This window comes from Chiloscyllium punctatum, chromosome 25 (assembly GCF_047496795.1).
Source record: "Chiloscyllium punctatum isolate Juve2018m chromosome 25, sChiPun1.3, whole genome shotgun sequence".
Taxonomy (NCBI): Eukaryota; Metazoa; Chordata; class Chondrichthyes; order Orectolobiformes; family Hemiscylliidae; genus Chiloscyllium; species Chiloscyllium punctatum.
In genome coordinates, this window is record NC_092763.1 from 73,361,727 (window position 1) to 73,378,927 (window position 17,201).

Consider the following 17,201-nt stretch of genomic DNA (forward strand, 5'->3'; position numbering starts at 1 on the left):
TTAAAAGGGATAACAATGTTTTTTTTTACTGTTCAATTGTGACAGTGCTGGTTGGTTGGCAAGAGAATTCTGATTGGCAGAGGCATAGGCGTGGAGAGTGCACCTTATAATTCTAACTGACAGTTGACTGCCAAGCTACGTTTAATTTTTAAGTAGAGTCAATTGGTTGGTATTCATATCTCCCAAAGAATGAACCAGAGAATGGCAACTAATTGTTTTGTTGAATTTAAATACACAGTGTCTGTACAACCCAGGCTGATTGGATACAATCAGTACTTTCCTTGATGCAAAAAGCTGAAGTGATATGTCCTTTTATACGGTATGCCAGTCAATTCATCTCTGTGGTCTGAAAGAACACATACGTACACCGCACCTGCTTCAATGCAACCAAATAGATGGCCATTCTCAAGCTCATTTATCATGGCACGATCTGGGCCAATTACAGTCAAAACGTCTGGTTTAAAATTTAAACAAAGTTTGGGAGTTAACTGTCAGTCACCATTAACTGGTGCATTTTCCAAAGCAATGCTTCAATTCACTCTTCAACACTCTCTTCTCATATACTTTATTGCTTGCTGATTGCCCTAATGAGAGGAAGACAAAATTTCTTTTCAGCAATACATAAAATACACACACACATGCTGTTCATTTAATCATGATACCACAAGTGTGGAAAACTATAGAGTTAATTACAATTTCATTTCTACCCATCCTAACTGAAATTCTGTTAAGTTTACTGGATAGAAATGGGTAGCTCTCAACTTGCTAGCTTTATTTTCTTGTTGATAAAATAAAAATAGAGACAGAAATAAAAAATAATTGCAAGAAACAGATAAACAGCACATGCTAACAACCAACCCAGCTTGGTATCTCGTTTAGCTAATTTTCATCTTATCCTCATTTACTTGGCTGCCACTGGAAATGCTGAAGTTTATATTTTCCCTGCTTTAACTAACAGGCTTTAATTGTTATAATAGCTATGAACTGATATCAATAAATGCTGGCAGGACACCACATAATTGGGGCAAGATTATAATTGGATGACCTCTTAAAAGTCATTTTACCTACTATGAAAAAAAGATCAATATTCTACCACTTAGGCTAGTCAACAATGTTCTTTTATTAGAAAGCAAATATAAAGAGAACTAGAAAACACAATTTGTAAAAACCAACTGAACTGGAAATCAAAATATTTATTTTAGACTTACTCTTTAGACAAGGTTTTCAGTACAATAAAGGACTAAAGGAACATAAGACAGAAAGACTCATCAATCAATGGAGTACGCAATATCGCACGTGCCCGAGTGTTTGGCACAAACAGTTTGTTCTTGAAAACTAGATTTTCTTTTAATCTAAAAAAAATCTCTCAGCAAATTGCTTTTTTGGATTTCAGACTACCATTTCCTAACAGCGGTCTCCAGCATGAGCTGATTTTATATCTATATATGGTGTTTACCTTCTTGTGTGGCTATATACAAACTCTGTGTTAATTTTACTTTCATAAGGACATTGCATTATCTTCATTGAACATAAGCAATTAAATCAAAAAGTGATTCTATAACTGATGCTAAATTCCAAGACATCTGGATTGGGAAATGTAATGCCTGAAAACTTCACATTTTCAGATGATTACAATTACCACCAAATCTTGACATCGGAATCAAGAGCAAATCAATATTCTTATTTATATAATGTGTGCTCTATTAATGGGCTGTTTCTTAAAAAAATACTCTCAAAGCAGGAAAGAAGCAAGATAGATTAACAGTAACATTTGAAAGTGCACAAGTGTGCATCATACTTCAAAAATACAGGATATATCTTATTGTAAATATTCCCTTCCCTATCAGAAGTATACAAGCTATAAATAATTTCTTTTCGATAACAATTTAAAAACAAATGCTTTTAGTATAAATAAGGAAAATGCATTCCTCTTCAATTTGCTGAGAACGTGCCAGATTCCATAAAGTACAGCAACAGCTCTTTTGACTCAATCCCCTGGCAAGAATAGGAAGTTGCATGGGCCCTCTCTACAGAGTTGCATTGGTAGTGTACAAAAAAAACAACAGAGTTCACAGGAATACGTGTCAATCTGATACGTTCTACTAGTGAAAACAGGAACAGCTTTACATTTTAATCTCAATTTAGTTTCAAACCAGGAATATTTGAAATGCGTCCACCTTTCTTGTTTAGGTTCTCATTTTACGCAAGCCTTCTTACATCATCCGAAATCAGTGCATGTAAACAAAAGTCTGTTTTAAATCCCTCAACAGCAAAAAAGTAATAGCCGCTTTGTGGCTCATAGCTCGTGTTCGACATGGTTATGTATCCATCATACTTATATGCATCATATATATATGTATACATAGCAAATTAAAGTTGCAGCCTGGAAAAATGCTGCGTGCGTTTGTGCAACTTCCCTCCATGTCATTTTAGCACAGCATTAATATAATGTTAACAACTGCATTAAAATAACAGCAAATCTCAGGCAATACAGCTTACGCTTTCGCTTGCTGTCATCGGCAACAGAATTTTCAAAAGCTTGTGGGCTGTTGCATCGTCACAACAGCTGAATATGGCCTAAGTATTACAACAGAGAACAAGCTCAGTCAATGGCATTTGACTGCCTTTTAGCCCTTAGTTGAACAGATTTAGCTTGTTCTATTTTTGCCCTTATATCTACATGTTTCTCAAAAAACGTAACCAAAACCGGTTCATTTAACAGCGAGGCCAGTATCTGTTCAAAGGCAAAGGTCCACTCAACCTCAGTTTGTGTTTCCTGAGCATTATCTTCACGCTTCTTTAATGCCTTGTTCTCCTGAATGCTGTCACCACTTTGGCCATCTTGGATTGCACCTTGTTTACTTGGGGAGGGAGGATTTGAGCTGTTCAACATTCTCCCTACTTCCTCCATTCGAAGCAAAAGGCCCGTGACAGTCGTTATGGATCGATAAAGTGCCTCTTCATTCGGATCTCCGTGGAATAGATTATATAGTGTCTTGGAAAACTGAACAAATTGTGACTGGGGAATTAAGAATAAGCACAAATATCATCAGGTACATCAAAGAATTTTTTTTGGAAATGTGTCTTTGCTTCTACATTGACAAAAAGTGCATTCCAATCTCAAAACACTAGGAATCATTAACAAAACTAGGCAAAAGTGAGGACTGCAGATGCTGGAAACCAGAGGTTAGATCAGAGTGGTGCTGGAAAAGCACAGCAGGTCAGGCAGCATCCGAGGAACAGGAGAGTCAATGTTTTGGGCATAAACCCTTCATTAGGGATGTCAGAAATGTCGACTCTCCTGCTCCTCAGATGCTGCCTGACCTGCTGTGCTTTTCCAGCACCACTGATAATTAACAAAGCTGTTGAGCAACTAAATAATGAATTCAAATAAGAACACAAAATCCTGGAAACACTCAGCGGCCAAACAGTGTCTTTGGAGAGAAAAAAGATCCAGGTCAATGATCATTTAGCAGTGCTGGAAAAGGTAAAAGGGAGAAATAGCTTTTAAGCAAACATCCAGCCTATGAGGGAAAGTTGGATGTGGGTGGGGGCACGGTAGTTAAACGTGCAAAATAATAAAAGGGTAGCCCTCAGTACTAAAGTGGAGAGCATGTGTAGTTAAATGACAAAAAGGGAATTGCAGCACAAGATGAAATGAATGATAATTAGATATACAAAGGAAAGATGAGTCCAGAGAAAATTACAAGGAGAACAGGAGGATGGAAGCACGGAAATTCTGGTACAGAGTCAGGGGCTGGAAATGCGGCAAAAGAAAAGGTAGATAAAAACCATGAGCTAGTGCTTCCAGCAGTTTCAGTTTTGATGAGAGATTTCCAGCATCCAATATAAATTGCTGGCACAATGGTAGTAGTTTATTTTCATTTCCAAAACACATGGCTGGGGGGGGTATTTTGCAGCACCCTACTTATTGCAATCTGATTTTTGACACCGTGAATTTGATTTCATGTGAAACCGAACAGCCATCACTTCTCTCAATGGATCTAAAAGTGCTTCACATTCAAAGAAGTGAAGTCACAACAAAAAAAAATTGAAATGTTGGTGTAGGTCAGCAATTCTAGCAGCATCTATAAAGAGAGAGAAACAGAGTTAATATTTCAAGTCCAGCGATGCTTCATCAGAATACTGGACGCAAAACTCATTTGTTTCTCTCTCTCACTATAGATGCGGCCGGATACATGAGAGTTTCTCCAGCACTTTCTGTTTCAGATTTCCAGCATCCACAGTTCTTTGTTTTATTGAAGTTTTGCCATATGTAACTGTTGTTAAATAGCAATATGGCCAATGGCTGCATTTCCGCTCCCCAGATGACTCAGTTGAAAGTACTGAAGTGTGAAACAGACAAGCGAGACAGTAAAATCAAGGCACACTCAGTACATCAGCTGATCCGATGGAGTTGCAGTAATTGAGCTCACATTGAATGGCCAAGGGTTCCTCGCCCTGACTGTTGATATCTGGAGAATCCAGACTGATGCAAGACATATTTTGAAGGGTTATTGATTTAATATGTTAGTACTAAGGCTCTTTACTTTGAATGAGTCAACTGATTTGTAGTGCAGCTAGAAATACTAAAAGTATAAAATTGATCATTCCAAGAACGCTTTAGCATTTAAATGTTGGAGGACAATTTAGATGAATACACGTTTCATCTTCTGTTAAGCTGTAGAATATGCTAATTATGCCTGTTGACTTTTGTCATAAAATTTACCACAACGTTAAACAAGATGAACCAACAGGCAAGACAGCATCTGGTGTACCAAACAAACTCTCATTTTTGGGGACCTTGCTCACAGTAGCAACCCATCATGAGAATGAAATCTACAACGATACTATGAGTTGAGGATTGATCAATGAAGATTTCAAGTTAATCATCATAAAAGGTGTGAGGGAAGGATGTAAATGGCTGATGATAGCTCTCTCTCTCTAATCAGGGAAAAACTCTTACTTGATTTATTTCTCTATATGTTTATTACGTAAACATCATGCTGGTGCGTGGACTGAGTCAAACAGAATACATTGATTAAGTTGAAAGCGTAGCTGGTTTGTTGGATTCAAACTGCCTTGTGGCTGGGCTGGGCAATGCTTCTCTTCGGCCATCATTTCCTAAAGTAGTAAAAAGTATGTCCAGAGTTTCACTCACTGACAAGCAGCTAACATTCCTGGAATTGAGTTTAATAACGCACCATGAACATTTGGACAGGTTAGGAGGCATTCCACCCGAGCTCTTTAGTTTTCAGCAACTGGATTGCAGATTATGAATTTTCTCCCTGTTCTTGCTGAAGTTTTCCCGAAGGAATAATTCCACAATAGTTTGGACATGAGAGCCAATTTTGATTTGTGAATGAAAATTGGATTGTTGGCAGGGTAGGTAACACGCACAGTTACAAGATGATCCTTGGTATAAACGCTGTGCTATTAGCCAATTGACCTGCTTTGCACTGGCAGCCTTTCTGCTTTTAATATATGCATTCACCGTGCTCACTTTGTTTTTAAAGATTCACTATAAGTAGAATGCACTACAGGTATATTGTGAATAAATTCACTAGAAGATAAACATATTGTCATTGCAGCGCAAGGAAACATCTTCATCCTAAAAACACGGGAAGTAGCTGCTCCTCCTCACGTAGCTGGCTTTACTTTCTGATGGTGACAATGTCATCTACTTAAAATTTCTTTTGCTAGTGTATAATTACAGGCCATTCCCAAATGATTACTGCTTACAGATAATTAATCTTATTGAGGGTAAAGGGAACAAGTCAAATTATAGGACTGCATTCAAGTGTTAGTGCAACTGGTTACGATGTGATCATTACTGCTCTGGAGAATTGCATGGGAAGAGTCATAGAGATGTACAGCATGGAAACATACCCTTCAGTCCAACCCTTCCATGCTGACCAGATATCCCAACCCAATCTAGTCCCACCTGCCAGCAACCAGTCCATATCCCTCCAAACCCTTCCTATTCATATACCCATGAAAAAAGTTGCCCCTTAGGTCTCTTTTATATCTTTCCCCTCTCACCGTAAACATATGCCCTCCAGTTCTGACCTCCCTGACCCCAGGGAAAAAAACTTTGTCTATTTATCCTATCCATGCCCCTCATAATTTTGTAAACCTCTATAAGGTCACCCCTCAGCCTCCGAAACTCCAGGGAAAACAGCCACAGCCTATTCAGCCTCTCCCTGAAGCTCAGATCCTCCAATCCTGGCAACATCCTTGTAAATCTTTTCTGAACCCTTTCAAGTTTCACAACATCTTTCCGATAGGAAGGAGACCAGAATTGTACACAATATTTCAAGTGGCCTAACCAATGTCCTGTACAGCCGCAACATGACCTCTCAACTCCTGTACTCAGTATTCAGTACTCTGACCAATAAAGGAAAGCATACCAAACGTCTTCTTCACTAGCCTATCCTACCTGCAACTCCACTTTCAAGGGGCTATGAACCTGCACTCCAAGGTCTCTTTGTGCAGCAATACTCCCTAGGACCTTTCCATTAAGTGTATTAGTCCTGCTAAGATTTGCTTTCCCAAAATGCAGCACCTCGCATTTATCGGAATTAAACTTCATCTGCCACTCCTCAGCCCTTTGGCCCATTTGGTCAAGATCCTGTTGTAATCTGAGGTAACTCTCTTCGCTGTCCACTACACCTCCAATTTTGGTATAATCTGCAAACTTACTAACTGTACCTCTTATGCTCGCATCCAAATCATTTACATAAATGACAAAAAGTAGAGGGCCCAGCACCGATCCTTGTGGCACTCCACTGGTCACAGGCCTCCAGTCTGAAAATCAACCCTCCACCACCACCTTCTATCTTTGAGCCAGTTCTGTATACAAATGGCTAGTTCTCCCTGTATTCCATGAGATCTAACCTTGCTAATTAGTCTCCCATGGGGAACCTTGTCGAACACCTTACTGAAGTCCATATAGATCACATCTACCGCTCTGCCCTCATCAATCGTCTTTGTTACTTCCTCAAAAAGCTCAATCAAATTTGAGAGACATGATTTCCCACGCACAAAGCCATGCTGACTATCCCGAATCAGGTAAAAACAATGACTGCAGATGCTGGAAACTAGAGTCTAGATTAGAGTGGTGCTGGAAAAACACAGCAGTTCAGGCAGCAGCCGAGGAGCAGGAAAATCTACGTTTCGGGCAAAAGCCCTTCATCAGGAATACAGCTCCTTGGATGCTGCCTGAATGGCTGTGCTTTTCCAGCACCACTCTAATCTAGACTATCCCGAATCAGTCCTTGCCTTTCCAAACACATGTACATCCTGTCCCTCAGGATTCCCTCCAACAACTTGCCCACCACCGAGGTCAGGCTCACCGGTCTATAGTTCCCTGGCTTGTCTTTACCACCCTTCTTAAACAGTGGCACCACCTTTACCAACCTCCAGTCTTCTGGCACCTCACCTGTGACTATCGATGATACAAATATATCAGCAAGAGGCCCATCAGTCACTTCCCTAGCTTCCCACAGAGTTCTCGGGTACACCTTATCAGGTCCTGGGGATTTATCCACTTTTAACTGTTTCAAGACATCCAGCACTTCCTCCTCTGTAATCTGGACATTTTGCAAAATGTCACCATCTATGTCCCTACAGTCTATATCTTCCATATCCAAGAGCTGGAAGTTATATTGATTGTAGGTGGTGCAGACTTGAAGGCCAAATGGCCTACTCCTAAACTTATTTTCTGCAGCATTTTTAACATTATAAGTCATCCTAAAAAGCTTGACAGAGATAGATCTGGGCAATGAGCAGGTAGGTATGAGAACATTGGGCAATCAACGCACTAAGTTTAATGGAGAAAGAATAGGTTGCAATGGATAATTATTGAGGGATAATAAAAACCAGAAGTGGAGAAACTTAGCAAGTCTGGCAGCATCTATGGGGAGGGGTTTCCAACACCTGGGGTATCTTTACATTAAATTTATGGCTCAGGGGAACACATTTTCAGTGAAGTCAAAACAACTGTGACTGAACTTGGAGCAGAAAAAGGGAAAATATGAAAAATATATCAAGTCATAATTCCAGGGAGTACACAGTTCAGGCTCGAGGAAAGGTCAGACAAGACCAATAAAAAAGGGCTGGAAATTCAAAATGTCTGGTTTTTAAAAAAATTTTTAAAATCAACCTGTCCAGGATGTTGTGACACACCTCTGGAGCAGGTGGAGCGCAAACTCAGGCCTCCTGGATCAGAGACGGACACTACCACTGTGCCACAAGACTATCAGGAAAACCTCTGACCTCATTCAAGTAGCCAGTGGCAACTACCTAAATCTCAAGTCGCTCTGCCTCTTGCGTTTATTGATTTGTATGTACCCCATCAGAAACCACAGAAAGATACGTGCCAAAAATGTGGCAAGTGTAAATAGTGAAACAGGTCAGACCATCACCTGATTTATCCGGGGCAAGTTTCGGATACTTTCTTCTTTCCTTGTCAGCTCATCGTGCCACTGTTTCAAATAAGCTTGGATATCAACCTTCCCCTTGTTACTCCCTGAAGTCCAAAAGCAGATAGAGGAAGACAAGACCAAATATTACAATGGAACTATGCCATTACTTGGCCAAATTACAGCAGAAGTGCTCAAGATATGAATACTTTTTTAAAAATTCATAACTACTGTGGCAGCAATTCCAACATCAGGATGAGCTGTTTTACTTCATATAAGATACTGAGATAAATTATAGTTAGTACATACAGGCAGTTCTCCTATAGCGCCCATTTATAAAACACTATTTGGCTGCAATAGTAAATTGTGGACCGTTTTTGATAGAAATTGAACTCCTGTTTGCTGTTGTGATTCCATTCCTAGCAGTTAACCTGAACATCAAAATCCAGCTTCAGGATTCTCTGTCTGCAAAATGCAAATTCAGCTAAAACAGGAACGCAAGCAATTCTGCAAGCCTGCAGCTCAGCTTGAAAATGGGAATTGTCGTGTACATTTAGAAGGAACTTTATTTCAAACTGGGTGAGAATCCTGAGGAAGAGTGGACTTTCGCCTTGGCATCAGGTAGTCAGCCAGCTCGTGGGCTTTCTGGTGAAGTGTTTCGTGAAAGGTACAGTGCTATAGACAGTCATTTTAATACTAAAATTTGAATTTACTGTATTATTGCATTAAAGATTTACTTAGATTGTGCTATCATTTGCATTAGGCTAACTATTATTTTTCTTTTGATTTTTACTGATATTTTTGGTGGCTCGCTCCAACCCTGGTTTTCCCATTATTTATATTGTGCGATTTTCTAGAACATGGTGTTATATAGGAATGCAACTACAGCGTTATAGGAGAACTACCTGCATATCTACTTCTATGCAAATGAATATATATTGTGAAGCATCAGATATTGGCAAATTATGAGGGTAATTTGCGACTATTGTTTCGTTAAGGGAGCTGGCCAATTTTCCACTTTCTTCGAACGCACAAGGTAAAGCAGCACATCCACAGCTTACTGACAGCTGAGTGCTAACGCCTGGTTCTGTACTGGGCTCAGGCTTCTTGCTAGCATCAATATGTGGGGACAGCATCTGCACCACGAACTTCACCCTCACTTTGGGTGCTGGTAGAGAGCAAAATCATTTTTGTTTTTCCCAAGGTTTCTCTCAAAATTTTCCTGAGGGATATTTTTTGATTTTTAGGAGCTCCTTTTTCATTCTCACGAAGTACACTAAGTGATATTTTTATAAATATTACCTTCTGGATTTGTGATGATACATTTACAGACAGAATAATTCATTCATCGATAATATTAATTAACGTTCCCTTAAATTTAAAGCCACAATGCAGGAGGAAAGCATCAATTTCCTACACAACACAGTATTTAAATTGGTGCTATTAGAACATAGAACATTACAGCGCAGTACAGGCCCTTCGGCCCTCAATGTTGCGCTGCCCTGCCATACTAATCTGAAGCCCATCCCACCTACACTATTCCATGTACGTCTATATGCCTGTCCAATGATGACTTAAATTCACTTAAACTTGGCAAATCTACTACTGTCACTACTGTTGCAGGCAAAGCATTCCATACCCTTACTACTCTGAGTAGAGAGAGTATTCAACAGGCATAAGCTAAGAGAAGACTTTCTCAAAATTACTGACACTGTCCTCTACATAGGAAAAGCCATTCCCGTAAATACATTCCTGAAGTCACAGCTAATGAGCTTCCAATGCAAATGCACAAAGCTGAAACACTTCAACTAGCCCGTCACAACCTTACTCCTGTTCTTATTTGTTATAGTCTTATCTCTGATTATAATCTTGGATTGAATTTTTACAACTACAATACTAATTAAACTAAGACCCAGCACATTATTTTCCTCAAGTCTAATATCTCCTGAAGTGACAGTCATAAAATTGAATATTTCACCACTCTGGGTGAATTTTCCCCAAGCCAACTTCGGGATCTTTCAGGGGTGGATATTTTGAACGCTGGTCCCTAATATTTCATTTGAATTACTTACAGTCTACACCTGTGGCTGCAGCTTGTGTAGAACTAGAAAATGGAGAATGAAAAAGAACAGCTAAGTCATGTGATCATCCCACTCCCTCCAATAAAAAACAAACTTATTGGTAACTCCAGAATTTTTGGCAGAGAGGCTTTTCCAATCTTGATATTTACCTTAATAATATTATGTACCTGGCAGTTGTTGGGGAAAGAAGAGCAGATATAAATTTCCTTTCTTCCAAAATTTGACATCACTACCACACTTCTGATCCAGTCCCTTACAGTCCATAAATATTTCATGACATGCAATTAATAACACTGTGTATTCTCGCTCTCTGGACAAGCAGTGAACACAAGAACAAAAGAAAAGTCTATACATTTGTCCTCCAATTCCTTCAACTACAGAGAGTGGAAACTCAGGAAAGGGCCTAAATGGGACTAAACTTTGGTCTCCCAATATTAATGTAAACTCCTTCGAACAACTGCCCCATAATACTGAGGTTAAATTCCCCTCTGAGATCAATGAACAAAGAACAAAGTAAATTACAGCACAGGAACAGGCCCTTCGGCCCTCCAAGCCTGCACCAATCCAGAGCCTCTGTCTAAACCTGTTGCCTATTTTCTAAGTGTCTGTATCCCTCTGCTCCCTGCCCATTCATGTATCTGTCCAGACACACCTTAAATGATGTTATCATGCCTGCCTCTACCACCTCCACTGGCAATGTGTTCCAGGTACCCTCTGCAAAAAGAACTTTCCATGCATATCTCCCTTAAACTTTTTCCCTCTCACCTTGAACTCAAGACCCCTAGTAATTGAGCTCCCACTCTGGGGAAAAAGTTCCTTGCTTTCCACCCTGTCTATACCTCTCATGATTTTGTAGACCTCAATCAGGTCTCCCTTTAACCTCCATCTTTCTAATGAAAATAATCCTAATCTACTCAACCTCTCTTCATAGCTAGTGCCCTCCATACCAGGCAACATCCTGGTGAACCTCCTCTGCACCCTCTCCAAAGCATCCACATTCTTTGGCAATGTGGTGACCAGAACTATATTCAGTATTCCAAATGTGGTTGAACCAAAGTTCTATACAACTGTAACATTTCCTGCCAACTCTTGTTCTCAACACCCTGTCTGACGAAGGAAAGCATGCTGTATGTCTCTTGACCACTCTATTGACCTGTGTTGCCACCTTCAGGGTACAATGGACCTGAACACTCAGATCTCTCTGCACATCAATTTTCCCCAGGGCTTTTCCATTTATCATACAGTTCACTCTTGAATTGGATCTTCCAAAATGCATCACCTTGAATTTGCTCGGATTGACCTCAATCTGCCATTTCTCCACCCAACTTTCCAATCTATCTACACTCTGCTGCATTTTCTGACAGTCCCCTTCACTACCTGCTACTCCACCAATCTTAGTGTCATCTGCAAACTTGCTAATCAGACCATCTATACCTTCCTCCAGATCATTTATGTATATCACAAACAACAGTAGTCCCAACATGGATCCCTGTGCAACACCTCTGGTCACAGTTCTCCAGTTTGAGAAACTACTTTCCACTACTACTCTCTCTCTTGCTGTCCAGCCAGTTCTTTATCCATCTAGCTAGTTCACCCTGAACCCCATGCGACTTCACTGTCTCCATCAGCCTACCGTGGGGAACCTTATCAAATTCTTTGCTGATGTCCATGTATATGAAATCTACATCGCTTCCATCAATCAACGTTGTCACTTCCTCAATTAAGTAGCTAAGACCTTCCTTGCACAAAATCATGTTGCCTGACACTGATAAGTCAATTTTTTTCCAAATGTAAATAGAACCTATCCCTCAGTATATTCTCCAGCAGCTTTCCTACCACTGACATCAGGCTCACAGGTTTATAATTACCTGGATCATCCCTGCCTCCCTTCTTTAACAAGGGGACAACATTAGCAATTCTCCAGTCCTCTGGGACCTCATCTCATGTTCAAGGATGCTGCAAAGATGTCTGTTAAGGCCCTAGTTATTTCCACTCTCGCATCCCTCAGTAACCTGGGATAGATCCCATCTGCACCTGGAGACTTGTCCACCTTAATGCCTTTTAGAATACCGAACACTTCTTCCCTTCTTATGCTGACCTGACCTAGAGTAATCAAACATCTATCCCTAACCTCAACACGTCATGACCCTCTCCTCGGTGAATACCAATGCAAAGAATCTCAGCCACTTCCTCTGACTCCACGCATAACTTTCCTTTGTCCTTGAGTGGGCCAACCCTTTCTCTAGTTACCCTCTTGCTCCTTATGTCTGAATAAAAGGCTTTTGGACCTTCCTTAACCCTGTTTGCTAAAGATATTTCATGACCCCTTTCAGACTCTTAATCCCTCAATTCAGATTGGTCCTACTTTTCCGATATTCTTCCAAAGTTTCATCTGTTTTCAGCCGCCTAGACCTTATGTATGCTTCCTTTTTCCTCTTAGCTAGTCTCACTATTTCACTTGTCATCCATGGTTCCCTGATCTTGCCATTTCTATCCCTCATTTTCACAGGGACATATCTGTCCTACACTGTAACCAATCTCTCTTTAAAAGCCTCCCACATATCAAATGTGGACTTTCCTTCAAACAGCTGCTCCCAATCCATATTCCCCAGCTCCTGCCGAATTTTGTTGTGGTTGGCCTTCCCCCAATTTAGCACTCTTCCTTTAGAACCACTCTTGTCTTTGTCTATGAGTATTCTAAAACTTATGGAATTGTGATCATTATTCCCAACGTAATCCCATATGAAACATCAACCACCTGGTCGGGCTCATTTCCCAACACCAGGTCCAGTATGACCCCTTCCTGAGTTGGACTACTTACATACTGTTCTAAAAAATCCTCCTGGATGTCCTTACAAATTCTGCTCCATCTAGACTTCTAACACTACATGAATCCCAGTCAATGTTGGGAATGGGAAATTAAAATCTCCTATCACCTTCAGTCTGTTGCTCCTACATATTTCCATAATCTGTTCACATCTCTGTGTACCTCTATCTCACGTTCGCTGTTGGGAGGCCTGTATTTTAGCCCCAACATTGTTACCGCACCCTTCCTACTTGTGAGCTCTGCCCATATTGCCTCACTATGCGAGTCCTCCATAGTGCCCTCCTTCAGCACAGCTGTGATATCCTTTGACCAGTAATGCAACTCCTCCACCCCTTTACCTCCCTCTCTATCCTGCCTGAAGCACCTATATCCTGGGATATTTAACTGCCAATCATGCTTTCCCTCAACGAAATCTCAGTAATGGAAATAACGTAATACTCCCAGGTACTAATCCAAGCTCTAAATTCATCTGCCTTACCTACTACACTTCTCACATTAAAGCAAATGCACCTCAGACCATCTGTCCCTTTCTGTTCATCATCTGCTTCCAGCATATTCTTCCCCTTGGTCATGCGGACTTCATTATCTAGTTTCTTACATGCTTTAGTTACTACCTCCTTACTGTCCACTAACTACCTCATTTGGTTCCCATCCCCCTGCCACATCAGTTTAAACCCTCCCGACAATGTTAGCAAAAGGACATTGGTTCCAATCTAGTCCAGTTCAGTTCAGTTCAGTCCAGGTGTAGACCATCCGATTTGTAATAGCTCCATCTCCCCCAGAACCAGTCCTAATATCCAAAAAATCTGAACCCCTCCCTCCTGCACTATCTCTCAAGCCACGCATTCATCCTGCCTATTCTTTCATTTTTACTCTGACTAGCACATAGCAATCCTGAGATTACTACCTCTGAGGTCCTACTTTTTACCTTGGCTCCTCTCTAAATTCTGCTTGTAGGATCTCATCCCAATTTTTATCTGTTTCATTGGTGCCTACATGCACCATGACAGCTGGCTGCTCAACCTCTCCTCCCGAATGCTCTGCAGCCGATCTGAGACATTCCTGACTCGTGCACCCGGGAGGCAACATACCATTCGGAAGTCTCGTTTTCAACCACAGAGCTGCCTATCTACTCCCCCTACAATCCCATGTGACTAAAGCTCTTCCACTCTTTTTGCCGCCCCGTCTGTACAGCAGAGCCAGCCACAATGCCATGAACCCGACTACTGCTGCCTTCCCCTGGTAAGCTATTCAAATGTGGCTCAGCTTTGTTTTAAGATGAAGAATTGCAGCTTGGGTGTTTTGTTCACCTTGTTAGCAAGTTGCACCAAAGTTCTATAATGGAAATAGAATCACTTCAGTATTAAAATTTCCAAAATGGTCATTTTATATCTATCATGAGACACGCAGAAGAGGAGTTTGTGCACATTTTGCATCTTGCTACAATTATAGAGTTGAGATCAGTTATACTTTGCTAATTTAAACACATTAAAAAGCCAAAACAAACCATCGATGTGATCACCTGGAGTCAATGGTTCACTAAAAAGTTCTGACTGTTTGGAAGCCGCAGGAGTTGCACTTTCGTCTTCTGTAAACGCTGTAAGCAAAAGACCAGCAGTTAAAATTGTGCACATGCAATGGCATCACCTCAAGACATTTCAACATAACCACACCCAAAATTTAAGTTAGTCATGGTTCTATCTGTATATGCACCAGCAATGTCCACCAACAGCAAAACAGACACAGGACTAGAAACCTGTTTGTGGTGGCACACGCCAAAGGGCAGCTGTTGGCAAAGATGTTGGGAGCATTTGTTTGCAACTTCAATCATGCAAGTTCTTTCATCCACCTAGCTAGTTGAGGCCTTGTTTTAATATCTCATGCAAAAGATAACACCTCTTACAATTCTCTGGTTCTGCAGCATGAAATTCAACCATCAGCTACAATGATGACTCAGGCTCCAGTGGGTTCTGAACCAAGAACCTTTGAAAGAAGAGAATTCTAATCAAGCTAACACTCACCTATTTTGTTATTGCCAAAAAGTATTATAAATATAAAATTAGTGAAGAGAAATGCCTAACTTTATTCACCTCTTCTCTGGACTCAAACGTGATCTCATGAACATAACAATGGTCAAAAGATGACACTGATCCCCTCCAGATCTAGACAGGTTAAATAACAGTCATGCTGATTCGACGCTGAATGACAGCTACACTGCACATTTTTCAAAGAGCCATGGGATAACGCTAACATTCAATTTATTGCAGTGGTAATTATGTGCTTAAATAAAACTGTCACCCTTGAATATTAAATGACAGATCTTCACTATAATATGAACTGATGTCAACCATAATTACTGGAGTTGAAGTACAATCTTTCTGGGATTTCAAGAACAGTATAGACATTTGTTGAGATTAATTATGGAACACTTTAGTGGATTTTTAGTAATTACTTGATTTACCTGGTGGAATATGCAATTTAAAAAGTAATTTCAGTTTGTCTGTAAAGGATCCATTGTACATCACATCTGCAAGAGATAAAACGGAATTAGAATATTTGTTACTCATGACCTCAAATCCTTTAAGGATTTGATGAAAGGCTTAAAGACAGGCTGTTCGTTATTTTCCACACAAAACGCGTGAAGTTGTGCGAATGTCATGCATCAACAGCAACTGGGTGAAATTTATACCATTTCTTCAAAAAAAAAGTCCTTGCTTGCATAAAGAAGTGACTCATTTAGGAACGGATGCAGGCAGTTCAGCTTGCCAAGTTCGTTCCAACATTTATGTCAATTCCACTTTGTCATCTTTGCTCGGCAAATATGCTGATCCAAAACAAAAGTCAGTTTTCAAAATTTCAATTAACCTATCTACAGCCTTTTGCGGGGTGAACAAAGTTCTAGATTTTGACTCCCCTTCCTATGGAAAGCTGCAAACTGACTTTAGTCCGAAGTGGCCGAGCTTAAAATCTCCTTTCCATAGCCAAGTGGCACAAAAGCAATTTCTCCCCATCACATTAAGTGTGACCAACTGGTTCAACACAGGTGTGTGTGTGATCTGTGCCATCTCAAGCACCATTCTAACAGCACAGTCACCCACATATAATAAGCAAACAAGTAGAGATGGAGAAATGTCAGTTTCAAAAACTATGGACTGAGAACTCTTCCATTAGGGAACTTCAATTCCCAAATCAGGCTGCGTCTGCACAGCGTCAATATGAAACAATACCCCTTTTCTATCATCCACAGCAGTGCTGAAGACTTGAGATTTCAGAAACCAAAGTAGGCAGACCACATTCAATCCAGATATCCTTCCATCACATTATACAAGAACTAAGAATGCTATTGTAAGAAGCTCTAGTAAGTTGACCACAGTCTGAAACACAAAGTGTTTTACCTAGAACACATGAAAATTCTTTGAAATTGATGAGGCCGTCAGTGTTCTCATCCAGAAGCCGGAAACTCCACAGAGCTAATAAGTCTGCATTTGCAGAGTGGGCCCATGGACTCAGATGCCTGAAAAGTGTGCAGTACTGTTTACCGTCAATCTGGTACTGCTCCAAGTATGGGAGGCTAGAGTCATGGTGCTTGAGTGCCAGACTGCGTGGAATCCAGTAACAACTTAAAAAATGTTCCTTCTACAAAACAAAAAAGGGAGAAATAGGTGTCTCAGATGACAAAATAATTGCATTAACAATGCTGACCATGTCTAGTTAAGACAGGTTAAGATGGAAGCTAAGCATTGGTAGACATTTAAAGCTATACTTCATAATGCTCAACAAAACTATATTCCGTAGAGAAAGACAGACTTCCTGAGAACAGCGAACTTTCTGGGCAAACTACCAAAGACAAAGATGGTATCAACTTTAAAA

The 17,201-nt window shown here is 40.4% G+C and overlaps 1 protein-coding gene across 2 annotated transcripts in view; it reads right to left on the minus strand.

Annotated features, from left to right (window-relative positions):
• Positions 1-1,096: 1,096 nt before the first annotated feature.
• tbc1d8b (TBC1 domain family member 8B) overlaps positions 1,097-17,201 on the minus strand; it is an 87,753-nt gene continuing 71,648 nt past the window's right edge. Inside the window, exons 16-20 of one of the 2 annotated variants that reach the window (XM_072595566.1) lie at positions 16,727-16,967; positions 15,793-15,858; positions 14,854-14,928; positions 8,427-8,530; positions 1,097-3,019 (exon numbers count right to left, since the gene is read on the minus strand). In XM_072595566.1, the coding sequence (XP_072451667.1) occupies positions 2,603-3,019; positions 8,427-8,530; positions 14,854-14,928; positions 15,793-15,858; positions 16,727-16,967 (903 nt within the window). In that variant the 3' untranslated portion in view covers positions 1,097-2,602. Of the gene's footprint in view, positions 3,020-8,426; positions 8,531-14,838; positions 14,929-15,792; positions 15,859-16,726; positions 16,968-17,201 lie in introns of both variants that reach the window. The other variant, XM_072595565.1, reaches the window with a different exon arrangement.